At 38.5% G+C, this 20,068-nt stretch overlaps 1 protein-coding gene across 2 annotated transcripts; it reads left to right on the plus strand.

Annotated features, from left to right (window-relative positions):
* Positions 1–991: 991 nt before the first annotated feature.
* mogat2 (monoacylglycerol O-acyltransferase 2) lies at positions 992–15,314 on the plus strand. 2 transcript variants are annotated; one of them, XM_061085490.1, is made up of 7 exons: positions 992–1,046; positions 1,274–1,410; positions 2,594–2,772; positions 9,492–9,696; positions 10,705–10,879; positions 11,162–11,361; positions 14,790–15,314. In XM_061085490.1, exons 2-7 carry the CDS (start codon positions 1,317–1,319, stop codon positions 14,942–14,944), a joined length of 1,008 nt encoding a protein of 335 aa, XP_060941473.1. In that variant the 5' UTR covers positions 992–1,046; positions 1,274–1,316; the 3' UTR covers positions 14,945–15,314. The 2 variants fall into 2 exon arrangements, with proteins under 2 accessions (XP_060941473.1, XP_060941472.1); XM_061085489.1 differs by lacking the exon at positions 992–1,046 and having other exon boundaries at positions 1,054–1,410.
* The last annotated feature ends 4,754 nt before the right edge of the window (positions 15,315–20,068 follow it).

Consider the following 20,068-nt stretch of genomic DNA (forward strand, 5'->3'; position numbering starts at 1 on the left):
TAAAGTAAATATCAAGTAAGATGATGTTGTAAATCCCTAATGGCTTTACATTTAATATATTCAATTATTTTGTGGAAGTATAACAATAATGATTTTATATTTCCCTTCAAATACAGCCTATCAAAGCCATTCAACGATTGCTTTTGATTCATGCAAATTGTCTTTTTGAGTAAGTCTGTGTGGTTTTGGCAGACAACAAACAGTACATGAATAATGCCTACACACTTACCCCGAGGGCCTGTTTCACATTAGACTACAATTTCTAGAAGACATTTGAAAGACAAGCACATTATCTTTTCTCAGAGGTTTTTACAATGGAGGTGGGGATCTTGTTTTTAGAAGCAACAATAATTCTTAAGCTTCCAAACATGACGTTTTCCTGTTGTGTAACTGCATTTTGACTATATTGTCTGCTAGCGGCTGCAGGTTAAACATTAACTGAGAGAGCGTTCAGGATCAAAGTATTGAGGAGGTCATCAGGGTGGTGAACCCATGAATAGATTAATAATTTATAAAGATGTGATCTAACAAAGAATGCAATGGCAAGCACACCCATTGTCTCTTAAATATCAACCTGACTGAAGGGAATTCGTGAAACATAAAGAGAGAGAACATGCATTCAGCTTTACAATCCTCTGACTGTCTGTCTTATTGTTGTGTTGACATGTGGTGCAATGAATGCATGACCCCGCCGCTATCTCCTGTTATATTCCCCCCTTGATTAGCACCTTGGATAACCCTTTCACTCTCCAAAGTGAGTTGAACACACCACCTTAATTTAGCTCATGGCTGTATAAAGGTTATATAAAACTGCAATTGTACTCTCCCTTTCCCAATGTCAAACAATATCCAAATAATCTCTAAGTATTTCATACAACAATGTTAATGGTATTATGTGGTAAGAAGTGTGTCAGGACCTTTAACACTTGTATCGTAACGTGATTGCTCAACCAGACCAGCAAATTACACAGTCAGGCTAACCACTGACCTCCCTCCCATGAAGAGAAGGAAGTTAAATAGCAGTAAAAGCAACAGTAAAGAGTCTTGTATGTCTCTCTCTTCCACTTACTTGTGGTTATTTCTTTGCATGTGGTTCCAGCTTTACTCTGTTTTGCAGAAACTCTGTCCTTGCCAGGTCATAAGCCTCATATGGACTGACAGATCAATCCCAGTATTGGGTTTCTGAGATAAGAGCGTCAATCTGAAATGATGGTGGAGAGGTGAGAGTTTTGTACTTTGGACCCACTTCAGTTGCTCTTCTTCTTCGCCACAGGCTGCAGCGTCTCTCGGGTAGTTTTCCTTCTCTCGTAGAAAACATGAAAGTTGATTTTGCCCCCCTGGACGTGCCCCTCCAGAGGAGACTGCAGACGGCCACGGTGGCGCAGTGGGTCTACTCTTTTCTTGGCCTGGGTGAGTTTGCATATTAGTATATGGAGCATTTACGAAATAGAACTGCTGAAGGAACAAAGGTCTACTACAGTAAGTCGTCACTTTATTCCATAGGTGTTCAAAAATGTTGGCCTGGCTGCTTTTGGGTAACATTTAAGTAAATATGAGAGGTACAATATGATCTCAGTAAAGTGTAGTCCTCACCAGTCTGCTATATTTGTATCGACCGACTGTGCTTGTCCAGCTCTGAAAGACGGGTGCTGTGTAACTCCTCCTGCAGTGCTCAAATGTTAAAAAAAAAAAATTGAACCGTTTTTAAACTGGATGATGCTGAAATTATATTTTATTAACATATACAGTGTGTATATATGTAATATATATGTATATATGCAGACTATTGTATATTCTTGATGTTATTTGTTGTCTTTATATAAGAGACAAAGGGATCATGGTAGCAAACTGGACACCTTATTCAATCTTTTTGTAGGTCTTGAGACCAAGAATAGGAAAGTGGATATAAATTAAATTTTACCATATACTTTGTACTTTTCCGTACAGAATTTGTTGTGTTTTTGCTGCACTGTGTTTGAATAGCATTAGGTATATTTCAGATAATAATACCCCGAGGCCTTTGTTTGACAGTAGACATTAAACGAGCCAGGAGGTATGATCTAAAACTAAAGTCCTCCAGGCAGAAATTCAATAATGGACTTTACAGTCAAACATTGGCCCACCAAACACTCCAATCTCCTAACTAAAGCCCACTTTATTATACTCAGACACATACGTACAAATAATGTCGTCATAGTTTCCAGACTATTACATGTGTCATGGGAGGATCATTTTAAGTACAGATGTAGTACTGTTATTGAAAGGAAGATTGTTAACTCAACACTGATGACTGTGTGAACCTGGAGATCCATCAAGCTACGTAATAGTGACATATCAAACCGAACTGACATCACACACAACCACATTCTCCCAGAGAGCGTCTCTGTTGTCTGTAACCACCAAAACCACATTTGCAGAGTTGCATGTTTTTGACGCAGAGCCGATACCCACCATTCATAACATGACCAAACTCATGATATTTTACTGTCACCATTCATAAAGGGTCTATTACATGTAATGGAAGTTCAGAGTGGATGCTTATATGATACACTTGTGTAAAGTTGCTCCTGATACAGTCTCTTTCCTTCCTCAGCACCCACCTGCATCTTCCTGTTCCTCTACCTGCTCTTCACTCGCTACTGGCTGATCAGTGTGCTGTACGCCACCTGGTGGTACTTTGATTATGACACCCCTACACGAGGAGGCCGCAGGGCACCTTTTATTTGTGGCCTCAAAGTTTGGGGATACATGCGGGATTACTTCCCTGTCAAGGTGAGCTACAGCTTCTTGATGGCGTGTGTATGAAACCAAAATGTAAATGAATATTTATACTAGAGATGAAACGCTTTCCATCACAATTACAATGACCAATGTTACCATGGTTTCCAGTATCACCGTTATAATTAACAAGTGCTGAAAATGTTAAAATCATAAGGTAAATTATATATTCATCAGAACTATAAATTATATGGCACTAAATGACTCCTTATAAAATGTGCAACATTGACATGGAAGGGGCAAAGCTTTCGCTTGGTAAATAAGTCATACCATAATATCATGATAATGCTGAAGACAGCAAATACAACAGTTAAATCTGTAGCTCTGACACTGCCTTCTGCTTCTTTCGCCATGTTTTTACAGCACACAACAAATGCACATTGCTTGTTGTGCCTGTATCTTGGAAACTTTCTAAATTTCGTTGATGCTGGACATTATCAACCTAATCCCCCCCCCCCCCAGTAATTATATTAAATAAGGATTGGATTTACCCAGAGTATCCGTATCATCCCTAACTGTAGTTCCATTCAGGGCCGGGTCTAGGCAGGGGCAAGAGGGGGCCTGGCCCCCTCAAATAAATGTTGTGCCCCCTCAAACTAAATCCCAATTTATAATAATAATAATATAATAAAGCACAATGCCCCCTCAAGATTTGTGGCTGCCCCCTCATACATGCCTGTCTAGACCCGGCCCTGGTTCCATTACTACCTTTAAGCAGCCCTGACGTCCATGTTGGATGTGCTGGGATTCACCTCGGCTGAACAGGTCTGCCAGTTTATCTAATCTCTGATCTCCACCTACATACCGCACGAGCAGTGGCTCTTATCTCTGTCCTTGGCAGCAATTGGAGCACTGAGGGAGGACGCCCCTCTCTTCCCTAGTCATGCAGTGCATATTTACACACAGCATGTCTGAAACATAGAACTGTCTTTATGTATTGACATTGCTATTGAAAGAAACGTCACTGTCAATGCTTTATGCTAAGCTAAGCTAAGTGCAATCTCCTGGCTCTTCCCATTCAATGGACAGAGAGTGGTATCAGTCCTCTTGTCTGATGATTGGCATGAAAGTGAATAAATGGGGTACACATATTTGATTTGCCTCCTAGCTCACACAGGTGGAGGCTTCAGTTTTCAGAAGGTCCAATTTGAAAACAGAAGGCAGTTAAGTCATATTCTAACTTAAAATGAAAGGCCACGGTCTGTAAATCATGTAAACCAGGTGAACGTGAAACGTCTGCTATAAAGGCTGGTTACTTCTCATTACACTAACACACATTAGTCAATATAATAAGGTCATATTGATAACTGATGATTAATGCTACATATGTTTTTTTGAAATGTACTTTGCTTTGTTGTGCTGGTCTTGTAATGTGTTTACGAGACGAGATAAGACAGCAGTAATACTTCAGGTTCACATATATGAAGATCGCTGCTGACACAGCACAGGTCTAAATGTGCAATTCACACTTCCTCCTGGAAGCCCGTTGATTCCCTCTGGTGGTTGTTCATGGGTAGTGCATGTCCCTCACTTGGTGTCTTTTTTCATGTCAAACCTAACAAGTCTTTTAAGCGGGACAAATAACTGCTGTAATAGAAATTTTCATACAGGACACAGCAATACAATTATCATTCTGGAGTTTAATTCAATAACCGTCTGCGGACGGGGCGCAAGGGTTAAGTCACGGCAACAGACTTAACACAATGGCCCAGATCCGAGGCAAACACACAGCATTTATTCTACACAGGCCCCTCCTTAGACAGAGGCAGCAAGTTATCCAATCACCTCTCTGACCAGGCTTACAATACAATAGATTCTGCTCAGAGTCAGGGAAGGCTCTAGGTTTGAATACATCTTCCTCTCACCAACGTCTCTAGCAGTCACACCCATGAGCCCATCTGCTCCGTCTCCTTCAGTGGCCCCTGCTGTGAAACCTTTTGTTCACACTGGATTGAGGAGGCCACATCTCAAAGGCTTCCAGGAGCAATATGCATAGTGTTACCTTGAGTTAAACTCTTGATTTACAGTCTTGATCACAAAATACATCTTTCAGTAAACTTCTTCTACCTAAATGTCATTATACATATCTAAATACAAAAATTTCCATCACACTGCAGAGCACCTCATGAGAGGAATTCACAGAGCAACATTCTCCAGAATACAAAGATCATTAAGAGGAGGCTCATGATTTCCACTATGCTGATAAGGCTGCAACGATACTGTAAAATAACAACAACACAAGTTTCAAAGTGTTTTAAAATGGGAAAGCGTTATCTCAAGCACATTATAATAATCTATATGTAAGATCTTTTTTTCTGTGTGTATGGGAAGAGATGGGAAGTTAAGAACATGCGTCATTTCACCATTTGTGTTGTCCATGTGATATGTGCCTTTGTACATGTTTCACGTCACACAGTCATATCACTGATCTATTAATTATCTCTGCCAAAGTGTCTGTGCATGTGCATGTGTGTGTTTTACATGCGTCTATGCATCTTTTTTTCTCTAACCGGCAAGCTGCAGGAACTACAGATGAAAACTAGCCTGTATGGCAAAGTCTGCCCATTTACATGTTGCACTTATATGCATGTTGATGAATATACATGGTCACGTACAAGGTTTAGATAAAAAATAACTAATTAATTAATAAAGGACTACTAGGTCAGAATCCTAAAAGAAACAAGCTCCATCACAAAGTCCTGTTTCTATCTTGAGTACTAAGTGGGTCACGTCTCTGTCACAGTCATAGATGAAAACACAGTCTTTCAATTTGCCTTTTTTGTTGAGGTAATCAGATTCCTGTCCTCTTTAGAGTTGAAATGCTTCTATTACTGTCAATGTCATCATACCTTATTCATGTTGCCTTATAGACAATATTTCTTGATTCATGCTCCATCTGCTGGGAAAATTTAATATTAAATAATTTTAATTATAAAAGCCATGTGAGATAAGGCATTTACAGCAGTGAGCACCATAAAAGCAGAGTCATATAATAATAAACGCCAGGAGACGACCAGTACAGAAGTAATAATACGGTGCAGATGTGAAAATAAGTGTCAAATGAATGATGAGCGTATTATGTGTGTGTGTGTGTGTGTTTGTGTGTTTGAGTGTGTGTGTGTGTGTGTGTGTGTGTGTGTGTGTGTGTGTGCATGTGTGTGATATTCTGTCTGTATTTTGATGTAAGTAAGACTCCTAGGGTCTAGTTATTTCATCTCTCTCTTATCACAGACCTCTTGTGAATGTTACCAGGCAGAAGAATGCTGCCTCTATTTACTGACTGTGTAAAAAAGAAGGCCTAATACAAGTCTAGTCATTTCCTAAACTGAAACTATTTTCCTTCTGCACCCATTTCATGCATCTAGTTCAAAGTGAATCATCTCCAGCATCATCTGACTGTATGCCTCATTAAGGTTCGAACAAAGAGTCAATGTAAGGGTGAAGAGAGGCAGTGTATTTGAGAGAGCCTAATTAGTTTCATTGGTGTCTTTCTCCACCATTTCTAATTCCAACATCATCAGCTCACAGTCACCAGCTGATGTGTGCTCACATGGTTTTTAGGAGAGGCACAAAATGCCATGTAACCTGGATGATGATGCTAATAAATACTGAACTGACACGTTTAAAGCACATCTATGACCTCATTGAGATGGTGGCTGATAAACTCAGGGAATGAATGACCATGTGGTATATGCATCTTACGCATTCAGCTCTGAGGTCACTCCATTAATTGTCCTTTTTAAACTTATATACATACCAAACTAATGAGATATTAGCTATGGAGCTATATAGGATCTTACATGATAAAACAAAAACAACCTTTGGCAGTCTAGCTGTTTCCTCCTACATCCAGATCTAATTTCGAGGTTCTCCTCCTGGATACACCTTCACATGTGGGTGGTATCATTCTTCTCATCTAGCTGTCTAGCATAGAAGTGAACAAGTGTATTTTCCCAAAATGTTTTACCATTTTTATTTCCAGTTGTGGCAGTTTACATCAAATAGGCTGCAAGAGATTCTGTAGAAGACTTAAGCAAACAATAATATATATTTATAATTATAAATAAATCATTACTAATATAAAAAATACAACACAACATACAAATATTATATAATAAATAAATATAGAAGAAACAACTAAGAAAAAACCCAACCTAGATCTAAATGTGGATCCACACAAAAGTTGGCCCACCAGACTAAAATAACAATAACAATACGGGTTACGTTGTGGTGACCCTTCAGGCTAGTTCTGTGATTGGTCGTTAGTAGACAGCTCCTCTGCTTGCTTTTATCTTCAAGGGAACTTGAGACAATGATTAACTGTGTGACGTGGGGGGGGGGGCTGGTGTGTTGTGCTCCAGCACAACACACCAGCCTCAAGAAAATCAAAAGTCATGGCTCATCTAATTTTTTATTTCCTGCAGTTGATCAACAACAAGAGAATGTCCTAAATACATTGTTTACTGGATCAGTGTTGGGTAAATGTCACTTTTATTGGATAGCATGAAATGAATGAGAATGAAACGCGCTGTGTAGTCATCCCTCAGAAGAGAACACGGCTCTCAGATGAAGGGTGTGAATGTGGCCCTAAAAGCACTGTGACCTCGAAACAATCTCACACACAGATACAAACAGCATTTGTTTTTTTCACAAGAGGGCAAAACTCTCCCTAACTGCACCACCCAACAAGCGTCTCTTTGCTCCTGACAGTGACCGATAGTGACTCTCACTATCTCTCCCCCTGATGCTGTGGACAAGTGGAGACATGAGAACACCACTCCAAAGCACAGATATCTCAGCTTTACAGTTAGTGATTAAGAATCATTAGCTCTGACAGTACAGATAAATATTACTCAATGTACTAGAATTGATAAAACACTGAACAGCTTCTCTGACAGAGATCTTTTTACCCATCAGCCATCGGGTGTACACACAACCATGTAGCTCCAGTTTGAGGACAAACAAGTGGAGTGCGCTACTGTTCCAACTTTTAAAAAAAAAAAACAACCTGGAGAGTTCATTTTCGACATACATCTGAAAAACTGATCAATAGTCCTATCACCACCGTATGAGTGAACAAATAACTGTCTAATCAATACTTTATCACAAAATGAACATAGAAAGGTTTAATGTTTATTAATTTCTAAGGGAATTCTTGAGGCAGCTTGCTCCAGAATACAGTCACACAGTAATATAATAGAAAATAACACATATATATTATATAACAATGGAGTGGCTAATAGTAATCACAATAGAAAATAAAATCAGTCAAACTAAAAAAGAAAGTTATGCAAGACAAAAAATTAATACTAAACTGAAGTGCCAGTAAGTAGTTATGATAATAGGGGTAAGTAATGTGGAATATTGCACATTATATTGAACATAATATGATGGAAAAGTAATATTTCAAATGAGAAATCAGAATAATAATGCAAATGAAAAACAGAATAATATTGCACATAAATACAAATAATGCTCATGAAAAAAATGCAACATTTTGCACATAGTGTTGGTATTATTTCTCAGTGTCTGATTATCGGTGGTCCTCCCTGCAGAAGGAATAGTGACACACAGAATTTCGATGCACATACCAGACAGGTCAAAGGCACATATCTCTCTGCACACAGGGTTCCACAGCAGTGTGTATTTACCTACAGTGTGTGATTTGAGTGTAGTTGCAGATGTAGGTGCAGTGACCAATACTGAGAAATGCCTTCTACTTATAACTAAAATAAAAACATGAAATGCTCAGCAGGTGTATTATAGCCAGACTGTGATGTATAAGAATGGCAGCGTGAACAAAAAGGTAGAGAGCAGGACAATAACTCAGGCGGATGAGGATTAAGGGTTTGATTAGAGATGGAAAATAAAATCAGCTTTTATAAAGAATTTAAATTTGTAAGAGGGAATTTTTTTTTAAAGTTTCACAAAAATATTAGAATGACTCAACCTGAAAAATGGAAATTGTTTGCCAATTTGAAAAACATTACTTCAATTGGTAACACACAAATACATATGTTTCTATTTTTATTAAAGTTATCAATTGTGCTATAACAACTTGTAATTTTTAGTCTGAACAAACTTAATTATAGTGTGAGACTTATTGAAGTAATTTTCTATAAGTCGGTCCAACAATTTTCTTATTTCAGTGCTGTTGGCCAAGTCCAGACAGTCCCCTTTAATTCAAGTTGCACCAAATGTACATAGAAATCAACTATCAGAAATCGATATGCCTGATTAAAAAAAAATTAAAATAAAATTCCCGATATTATTCCAAGGGAAAACGTTAAAAAGGCCTTATCTAATTATGTAAAAGAAAGTGAAAATAAATTCCTGGATCAGCTCATATCTGTTCACAATTAAGCAATACATGTCGGCTGTTCTCAAATAGATTTTGAATCCAAAAGGTTGAACCTTGAAATTGAACCTGAATAAATAGTTACTTTCCACCCCTGAGGGAACAGTGAAGGTATGAAGGGACAGTTTGCAGAGGGCACAGAGGGGGGGGGAGAGGGGTATCAGAGGGGTCAACTGGGATATCAATGCACGTGTTTGGGTTGCAGCCCTGTGGGCCACATTGCAACACGTTCAGCTCTTTTAAGAGGAATCAGACGGTCTGAAATAAAGTATTATCCTATTTTACTATGTAACTGAACGTATTGACTGACGACTACACTATTAACGCTCTCATTTACACGATGTTCTTCCTCCAGCTGGTGAAGACAGCTGACTTGGATCCCAGGCACAACTACGTCTTTGGCTTCCATCCCCATGGCGTGCTGGTGGCAGGAGCCTTCACTAACTTCTGCACCTACGCCACAGGATTCAGGCAGCTGTTCCCTGGCATCACCAGCTACATGCTCATGTTGCCCCTTTGGTTCAGAGCCCCGTTCTTCAGAGATTACATCATGTGTGCAGGTTTGGACTTTTCAATCACACTGGATCCAATTTAACCATCGCTGTCATTCAGCCACACGCATCGCAATGTGGTGTTTGTAGTGTAATTTACAGCAAGCAGGGATTATATGTAATTCTATAAACGTCTGCCTCTTCTTTCAGTCTGTGATTGGAACACGCATCTAGCAAACCGTTCATCTTATCAGCTTCACACTCGGCTGGTTCATTTTTGATGGCATTACATTACATTACATTACATTTCATTTAGCTGACGCTTTTATCCAAAGTGACTTACAATAAGTGCATTCAACCCCGAGGGAACAAACCCAGAACAACAAGAATCAAGACAGTACAATTTCTTCTAAATAAAGCAAAACTACAAAGTGCTATTGGTAAGTGCCATTTTAGTGCTACCAAAGTGTTAGTTTCAAAAGTGGTTAGTTTTTTGTTTTTTTTATTCAAGCATGGCATATAGTGCTATTCGTCTTCAAAGTAATAGCAAGACATTGGTTTTGTTGCTTATAGCGGAATTACTGAGCTTTTATTTTGAAACGTTTCAAACATGGGTCTGAAAACTGTGTTGATTGCTTAACAGACCTCTGATATAGCCAATATGCGATATATGAAAAAGGAGTAGCAGTTCATTAAATCATATCAACTTATATATAGGATACAACCGAAACATAAATAAATAAAGTTCTGTTTAATTTTATGTAAAAACATTGACTATAAAATGTTTAATGCAGATAAAACTGGAAGGATGAACATACAACTTCTCTCTGAAACATAGGCTGCTTATGGAAAGCTCTGCACACAACATCGAGCACACAAACTATATATAGCTACAACAATATATTTGAGAAATACTTGAGATGGACTCACTGAATTAGTTCCAGAACATTGACAGAGGCCAAGAAAACAGCCCGTTTCAAACTTATTTTATATAAAATGATTTAAGCTTTTGTTTGACTTGCTTTGATAAATGTATATTATTTGAATCGGCCATTATTTTCTGCTCCAACACTTCAGGTTTGATTCCATCTGACAAAGAGAGCGCCAGCTATCCACTCTCCAGAATGGGAACCGGTAACGCTGTTGTAGTAGCGGTCGGGGGGGCCCCAGAGGCCCTCGATGCTCATCCTGGGACCTACAATGTGATGCTGGCCAAGAGGAAAGGCTTCATCAAGATGGCCATGGAGCATGGGTAAGCACAGACAGCCCAGGGGAAAAGAGGAAAGAGTTTTATCAAATACAGCTAATTCTTTGAGGTGTTATGGATTATTCAAGGGATTTTGTCAATCTATAACTTTTATGTTACTTGAGGCTTGAAACAGAATGAAACAGAGGCTCATTCATGTCCCTCTCATGGAATTTCCTGGGAAAGCACGAAGTCTGTTATGAGATAATTTTAGAAGCAGATGAACAACCTGATCTGAAATGGTGCTTGGTAAATCAATTAGAAACATTGTCATAAAAATGTTTTTAGAGCTCATCTGGTGCCGGTCTATTCCTTTGGGGAGAATGAAGTGTTCGATCAGGTGGACAACACGAGAGGAACGTGGCTGCGGTGGACACAGGAACAATTACAAAGCATCATGGGTATCTCCCTGCCTCTCTTCCATGCACGTGGCATTTTCCAGTACTCCTTTGGTCTCATGCCCTACCGAAGATCCATCAATACAATAGGTGAGTAAACACTATTGGTCACGTGAGGGCTACAGTTCATGCAACAGGTTACAGTACGCTGTTCTGAATCTGTGGCTCAGCCCTCGGTAGCTGGTGGCATGCAGTCATCTTGTAGACCGTAGCCAAAACAAACTTTTTAAACAATTAAAATCTGTCATAACTGATCCCATTTAAAAAGATTAGATTTTCTGAACAAGGATTCTAGTGTCGTTTTGTGGTTCAATATTTCTGAGTAAATGCTGCTAGTGCAATGATTATTACGCTGGAAGTTATCTACGTCACAACATGGCGATTCTATCCTGAACGCCGGGACCAGGACAAATCGAATCAACATGGCTGGCCTTCACAAACAACACATGAAGTTCAAGGAGCAACATGTAAGTAAACTAAAAAACTTTCTTTGTATGTTGTTATGTTTGGAGGATCAAATGTTGACAGAGCTTTTTTTGTAGTCTCAAATTTTTCATTTGCATACTTCAACAGCCTTAGCATCCCTGTGCGCATGTGTAACATTAATGTTAAGCAGGGCTATAATGTTAAAGTTAGTTAACTCTTTTCAATCAACTCTTTGCTGTTGTATATGTTAACTGCCTCGCTCTGGTAAATGTGAACGGACCTGAATGAACTAGCTGTATGTTTTATTCATGATTAAGTTAAAGCTAATATACATGAAGTTAGCAAGATACCGTAACAGTAGCTGATGAAATCTGGAAACTTGTATGAAGTCTATGAATTTTTCTTTCCTTGCAGGCGGACATGGATTCAATTTATTTACATTTTAAATGTAGAGCCCCAAATCAAAACACAACATCATTATCTCAAGGCACTTCAAATAATATGGTTGAAACATGACAATATTATTCAGAAACCCACCGAACAAGCACTTGGTGACCTTCCTAAAGGCACATTCATATCCTATCTACCTGTTCAACACCTAGATGTATATACATAGCCTACTGCACCGTAACTATAAAATACTCACCAGTACAAAACCTACCTTAAACTTACTTATTGAATAACTTGTATAATATGTGCCAGCACAGTAAAGAACTGTAATGTTGGATAACCTACAGAATTGTTACGATTTGTGTTATATATGTCATATAAACCAACTGTCTGTTTTCTTCCATTTAACCTGACTGTTGCTCCCTCTGTGCATATTCCAGGAGTCATCACTGACACTACTGTTGCGTTTGTCACAGTGGTTGCCGGCAGCACTACAAGTTCAGTTCCCTTCCTCCCTGCAGGCACTGCTGCTGTGGTGGAGGACGATCTTGTGACGAGCGATGTCAACAGGACGGCTGACGCACTTGCATCGTTGTCTGGCTTAATGTATGCGTTGCATTAGGATGAGCCCATGGGAAACTTATCCCATCCATAAATTACTGATATAGTATGTTTCTGAACACACTATTGCTAAAAGCATTTGAATTAAAAACTTCGTATTTGATAGATTATGTTTTTGTAACATTTTATTTATTAACTTAATTTGTATGTTTTCAAGTAATTAGCGGTCTGATGCACAAGCACTTTCAGATGCTCTTGTTAACTTGTTTCTGTTTGATATGTTGACGTGTTCATACCTGCACAGAGGTATATGAACACAACCACCAATAAACACAACAAATCAAAAGGGGATCAGATGTTTTATTTTTACTTTAGTGGATGTCCTATTGTCCTGTGCAGGTTTTCCTTCTATCCAAACAGGTCACCAGGGGATCTCACTCATCAACACGCTTTCTCTCTCTCTGGACATGCGAACAGAACCTATGCAGACAATCCCTATGCCAAATATGTGCAAGACTGTGCAAGGTTCTAATAATCAGGCCTCAAGTCTGTTTTCTTTCTGTGGAAGTGTTCAAAGTAACTACATTCATGTACACTGTGATTGCTACAACACGTGCTTATATATCTTCTTTTGTCGCTTTTGGGCTTTTTATTATCTTATATCTTTCTGTCAGACAACTCACGTTCAAATGTTTATTGCAGCAGTGGAACAGGTTTAGTGTTTGGCGTCTTGACTTAGTCACTCCCCCCCATATGATTAGAGAGGAATGATGGGAGGGATGAGCAAATACTTGTGACCCACCCTCGAGGCCTATGGGTGGATGCTGGGGTGGTGGAGGGGCTTAAGCAACTGGTAACAATACTGCAGCAGCATTGCGAGCAAAGGGGATGATGGGAAATTTCTCTCTGCTTAAATAGACCACCTGGTAAGGTGGGTGTGTAATACAGATGGTTGTGGAGAGTGAGGTATGCCACATGATTGGAGCAGTGCAGCTTGAGTTGGCTGCCTCAACCAGCTCGCAGGCGTCGCTCCATTAAGATTACACTGCAGGACTTTGAAAGGCTCCATTACCCGGGGTGGGTTTGAAAAACCCTCAGCATCCACAGTCTTCCAAGTATCATGCTCGCCAAGTCTGTGAGTCTGCTGGTGAAGTCCAGGTTTTATAATTTAGACACTTTTCAGAGAAATCACTTGAGTCTTTGGTTGGAAAAAAACCCTGCATATACCCGGTCCTCCATGGCACAAGGTCAGACTTCAATGAGCTGCAGCACAGTTTTAAAACACAATTACTGTTATATGTTCTGACATTTTAGATGAAACAATCTTTAGTCTGAATAAATACTTTATTTATACATCTGAAGTGTTTATGTGTTTGTTTTTTTGAAAATGTCAGGGACATATCACTGGGTAAACCCAAAATATCTGAAGGCACAACTCCCTGACAACCTTTATTTTCATTTTCATGTATTTTCTCAGTTCCGTTTGTCTGTTAGCAGTTTTTTTTAAGTTCTGGTCTTCAATGTGAATGAATAAATAAGTGTGCGTGTCAGGTACGTCAGGGTGAAAAGAATAAAAAAACAACATATTTTATGAATAAAAAACCATTCACCCATGAGTTATGCATAAGAACAGTATATTTATATTCCATTTTGTGTGTAACAGCTTATCAGTTGTGGTCTATCAGGGAGATTTCCCCTAATAACATTAAGTGGAAGTTTTTTTTATTTAAACTAAATTCACTAAGGGACACCACCGTTAAGAAGAGAGATCAGTACACTGACCCAGTCTCATAAAATATACTTGTGATTGGAAAGTGGGAGCTTTAATTCTTGTGTGTTTTTTTTTAGGCCAATGTAAATAAGTAAAACACATGCAAAATACACATCACAATTTCACTTTGAAATATAAGATATACATCATGATCTAATAATAAAATCAGTTCAGAAAAAGGGGGGATTTCCACAGTTGTTTTTTGTATTTTGAACTTTATTGAGTTTTACACTGTATGCCACCATTTTGGTTTCCAGATAAAATAGAACTCCCTAACCCTAACCCAATAGATTTATACAAATAATATTGCCCAATAATAAAGTGCTCTGACTCTGACTGTGTTGTCCTGCACCTTTTGCCCTCTCTGCAGTGGGGCGGCCGATAAAAGTGGAGAAAAAGATAAAGCCAACAGTTGAGGAGCTGGATGCCCTTCACCAGCTCTACATGGATGAACTCAGCAGCCTGTTCGAGGAGCACAAAGGCAACTATGGAGTGGACAAGGACACTCACCTGAACTTTGTCTAAACTAAACTGAGGATGGAGGGGACATGAATGCACATTTATTTCTAAAGCTCCCGCGCTGCTTGTTCAGATAATTGTCCAGTTTGATTTGCTGTCAACTGCCCTTTGGTATCTGCTGTTGTTTTACAGGTTGTTGTGGGGAAAACGACAAAGAGGCAACTAATGATACAAGTCAGGTTTTCCTCACTTCTCCCAGTTGTTTCATCTCTCTTGAGTTTTGGATATTGGGCAAAGTCTAACACTTTCTCAAATAGAGTCATAGGTTGAGTTTGGGTTGCAACATATTGTGGAGACTCAATAAAACTGTGATCATTTCAGTATTTGCTATCTTTATAAGTTCTGAAAGGTGAATAAAAATTATGTATTTACTAAATTGTCTTCTCTTCACTTTGTGTGTTATGACCTTGAGACATTAAAGTAATATTCAGAAATGTTGGGAAACAGTAAAGCAAATAAGTACATTTTTTCAAATGTAAAACTTTTGTAAACTACAAGATCTGAGGTATTTTAAAATATGTAAAACAACAATTAAAACATACCTTTATAATTTATCATTAATCATAAATTCTTATTATGTTATATATATTATTTATGTGAAATGTGTCTGCTTGGTATGAATGAGTTCATCTGGGTTTAGACTGTGAGTGAACTTTGGCAGAGACTTTTTATACCAGATAGCAAACTGATATTTCAAAATAAAATGACTGGCAGACTGTACAATGCCCTGAACCTTTCAACACAGTCTGGGCAAGAAGTGCGTGCATGCGTGCATGCGTGTGTGTGTGTGTGTGTTTGTGCTGATTAAAAGAAGAGCTTACAGCACAACTATGATGCAAAGGAGGCAAATGATTGTGAAAATGTATCTGCCAAGATCCAGATTTATATCAGGTTTGACATCTGACCTTTGACCACTGCGATTAGATCAGTTAATCTTTGAGTCCAAAGGGCAACTGGTCAAAGGAAGACTTGAGATGTCCTGTTCAAGAGGCCAAAAACATGCTTTGTGATGTCACACTGGTCTTGACCTCTGAATACCAAAATCTAATCAATTATTTTAGTTTGAGTGAATGTTTGGTCAAAATTTTAAGAGGAAAGGTGTTCTTGATACATTGTGTTCTACGGACAGATGGACAGCCTGAAAACATAATGCCTCCTGCCACTGGCTGCCTCTGGCACAGTGGAATAAACACAGGCGATAAACGGTAAGAGATCGGTTGCCATCTCAGACCAGCTTAAACCAGTCAAGTCAGGGAGAGTGATGTATGTGTTGGTGTGTTCCCAGTCACAACAGACCTATCAACTTCACAGGGTTAACTGCAATGGTAACGTGACAAAACCGATGCAAATCAACGGACCAGGCTTTAAGTCTCATGACACCCATTGATATTAAGAGCATTAATGTGATGGGATGTATATTCATAAATCACAGTGGAACCAGTTGTTTTGACACAGCTGTTCACTGTTTGGTTCCAGGTTTCTCTACGCTGGGTGTGAGCGAGGTCAAGGTCAATACATTATTGACGTATTTTTGTGGTCAAAGTACAGAAAGTCATGTGATTGTCTATCTACTCTACAGATGCAGTACACTGCATATATTTATCACCTAAGAACATGGGATGCGAACCCAAGATGTCTAAGATTCATTGGGGTGCTGCATATTCTAACACATACAGAAAAAACAGTAAGAACGTTGAAAAGCAGACTTGAACTCATCACATCATGACAGATTTTCACAATAAAGAAAAATGTTGGTCAAAATAGACATTTGAACCATCAGTAACAGGAAGAATACAAAATATCAGCAGTGGAGTGTACTGAAAACTGGATGATGATATCAAAAACAATTATACCACTCATTTTAACACAAGCCTCATGTCAAGGTCCATATGACTGGTTTCAACCACAAACAGTTCAGAGCCTGGTACCTATAAATACTGGACGTGGTATCAGTTCAACCTTTTGGGGATAAACTGCAGCAGGTTAGAAGTCAAAAATAAGTTTTTAGTAGAAACTGAGTGAAACAATTAATTTGATAAACTGGGACTGTGGTTAAACGGTTCTAGGAATCATGACTTCAAAAGAATCATTGTCACAAAGTGTTGGTATACTGAATCTAAATTGTTCACTTGTGCTTTGTGTTCATAAAGTTTCTTTACAGTGTGGTGTAGAAGAAGAAAACAGAAAATAAAGAAACATTTTAATTGTGGATACCAAAATGTTCCCAAACAAAAGGTTGCAGCCGTGCTCCTTTGTCAGGTTTCACAAGTCTGACTTACTAGCATTATGGGCACAGAGCGCTGGAGAATGGAATCTTTATGCACGACAATCTGACTCCTGGTGTTAAACTTATGTCTCAGAGATCCTTGTCTCTGTTTACCAACACCCAGGCCCCGGGCCTGTATAGGAAACAAAGGCCCTCGCAGCCACCTGCTTCAGGCACTTGAGGGACGCCCTGCAGTGAATCTTTTGTTTAGTGATTTAGTATAGAGGAAATCATCTAATCTCTAAGTTCCTTTAGCAAACCCCCATAAGCTTCAAGATTACCCACAGAAATACATTTGTTCATTAATTGCTTCACATATATGTCTGTTCTCTCATTAAACATACCCAAATGCATACATTCCTATTACAAGACATTGCTCTGTTAGACTTCTGAGAATGTTTCGAAAAAATAACCCATTGATTAACGATAAGATTATACAATATTTTTAGCAACAGCTTTGTGAAGCAGAACTCTGTTTGGTCTTCTTTTATCTCAGATTTATCCAATAACCCCAGGTTGGCAACCACTGAACTAAACTACTCAACTGTACTTAACATAGTTTAAATAAGCTCTATCATGTATAAGTGTAAAAGTGAAAATATTACTTATGTACCGTTTCAACTATATTACTGTAATAATACTATTCATCTCATTCTCCATGGGAAAGGGAATGAGAATGTTTCAAAATTGAATTCTATTCCATTCATGGGATTCATGCAATTTATTAGACTATTTTACACAAAAACTGAATTAAGTTTTGTAACATGTAAAACAACATAAAAAACACACACAGACAATTTATTATTGATCTTTAACTTCTCAGCTTTATATTTATCTGTTCATGTGAAATGTTGCTTGGCATCAATTATGATTAAAGCTTTTTTATACCATAATAGATTAAACACACTCACATATAAAAACGTGGGTTATTTATTGATTTATAGGCTCTGAACTAAAGGGTCAGACCAGACTGGTGTTGGATCAGGTTCCCTCATGATAAGACTGAACTTTGGCAGAGACTATTTCTATCACAGTGCAATATTTGATATTTCAAAATGAAATGGCTGGCTTTCAACACAGTCTGGACAAGAAGTGTGTGTGTGTGTGTTTGTGTGCATGTGTGTAAAGGGTGCTCTTAGAAAAAGGCTGACTAAGGGAATGGTTTAAGAACTATGACGCAAAAGACACAAACTATTGTGAAAATACTGTAAGAATAAAAAAAACTGGCACTAAAACTATGCAGACCATCACCATCTCATACCAGCTGAAAAAGTGTGTTAAAAGGGAACTCATTGATATTAAGCATTGTTGTGATGGATGTATATTTGTGTTGTTTGGACCCCTCTGCTCAAAGGTTATAACTGTTTGGTCTCAGGTAAGAATGAGGTCAGGGTAACAATATTATTGACTTATTTTTCAAGAAAGTGGTCAAAGTACAGCCGAAGTGTTCAGGGGATCCTTCCTGTCACATCTTATCTGGGCTTTTTCACAGAAGAAAACAAATTGTAAATGGAGTTGAGATTCTCTGAGTTAGTCCAAATATGCTGTATATATTTGAGAAAACGAGCACAAGCATTATCGATGAATTGAACCACATACAAATCTGTACAGGAAAAATAAAACATGATTTATTTTTTGATTCTTTGAGCAGAAAAATGACAAAGAAAACACAATAACAGGTCTTATCTTTACAGTAGATAATTGACTATCCGCCCTAAAGATAAAGTGGGTTGTACATGAGAGCTGCTGAACCAGGATGTGTAAACAGGTACTTGAGGTGTTACATATACAATGTTATCTTTGCCAATGTAACATACTGTAACATGCTTTGCAGCTGTACATGTCTACCTTTGCCCGTTCCTTGTGTGGTGTGTGTGTGTGTGCAGTGCCAGCTGGCAGACTCAGTCGCTGTCGAAGGCTACATACAGCAGGGCAGACAATACCTGCAGGAGATTTATAAAATGCAACCCTCAGATGTCGGTACTATTTAATATGCAATATAAGTAACATACAGCATTCAGTAATCTGCTGGCAAGGAGCAACGTGTGTCAGCCCCACAGAAAGCCAGAGAGGAGGTCTGCTGCAACCACACATGGCAACAACCACTGACCCACAACGCTTCCCTGTAACTGGTGGGTATGCCCTCCTAATGTATAGGCCTTAAAACAGACCTCAGACCAGTCCACTGACTGAGCATGGTGTCGTGCAAATGTGGCTTCCTAGAGTCCATCAGGTGTGTGTGTGTGTGTGTGTGTGTGTGTGTGTGTGCCTGTGTGTGTTGGGGGACTGTGGGCTGTATTGTGTAAGACTACAAATGCTGCCAATGCTAACAATAAATTGAACACTAAATAAATACCCTACTGTTGCTAACTGTTGAATATGTAACAAATTACAGTTCCAATCATAGTTCTCGCAATGACAAAGCACTTTAAAAAGTAAAGTGAAAGTGTCTTATAGAATAACATCAAAAGTAACTTGAATGAATGTAAAAATAATGCATCATAAACGTAATTTTTAAATGATTATAATAATGCAAAATAACATTGTCCATGATGATGCAAAGTAATATTGCATGAAAGTACAACTGCACGTGATGGTGGTTGGATTGCACATGATACCAAAAACATTACATCAAATAATATATTGCCCATTATGATGAAAAGTAATATTGCACAGGCTAGTGGTTGTATTGGGCATGACACCAAAAACATGGCATTAACTGTAACTTATAAAATGAAAATGAATATTGCACATGATAGTGGTTATATTGCACATGTTACTAAAACATTAAATGCAATGCAATAGTGAGTAATATTGGACATGGTGTTGAAAACAGAAATACTGTATTATTGTCACAGCCAAAA

The sequence above is a fragment of the Limanda limanda genome, chromosome 14, assembly GCF_963576545.1.
Source record: "Limanda limanda chromosome 14, fLimLim1.1, whole genome shotgun sequence".
Lineage (NCBI taxonomy): Eukaryota > Metazoa > Chordata > Actinopteri > Pleuronectiformes > Pleuronectidae > Limanda > Limanda limanda.

Bases quoted from the DNA above. Each gene is read 5' to 3' on its own strand.
- mogat2 (XM_061085490.1), top strand. From the start codon at position 1,317: ATGAAAGTTGATTTTGCCCCCCTGGACGTGCCCCTCCAGAGGAGACTG. The intron at 1,411-2,593 runs GTGAGTTTGCAT...TTCCTTCCTCAG, and splicing joins CTACTCTTTTCTTGGCCTGG to CACCCACCTGCATCTTCCTG. The intron at 10,880-11,161 runs GTAAGCACAGAC...AAATGTTTTTAG, and splicing joins AAGATGGCCATGGAGCATGG to AGCTCATCTGGTGCCGGTCT.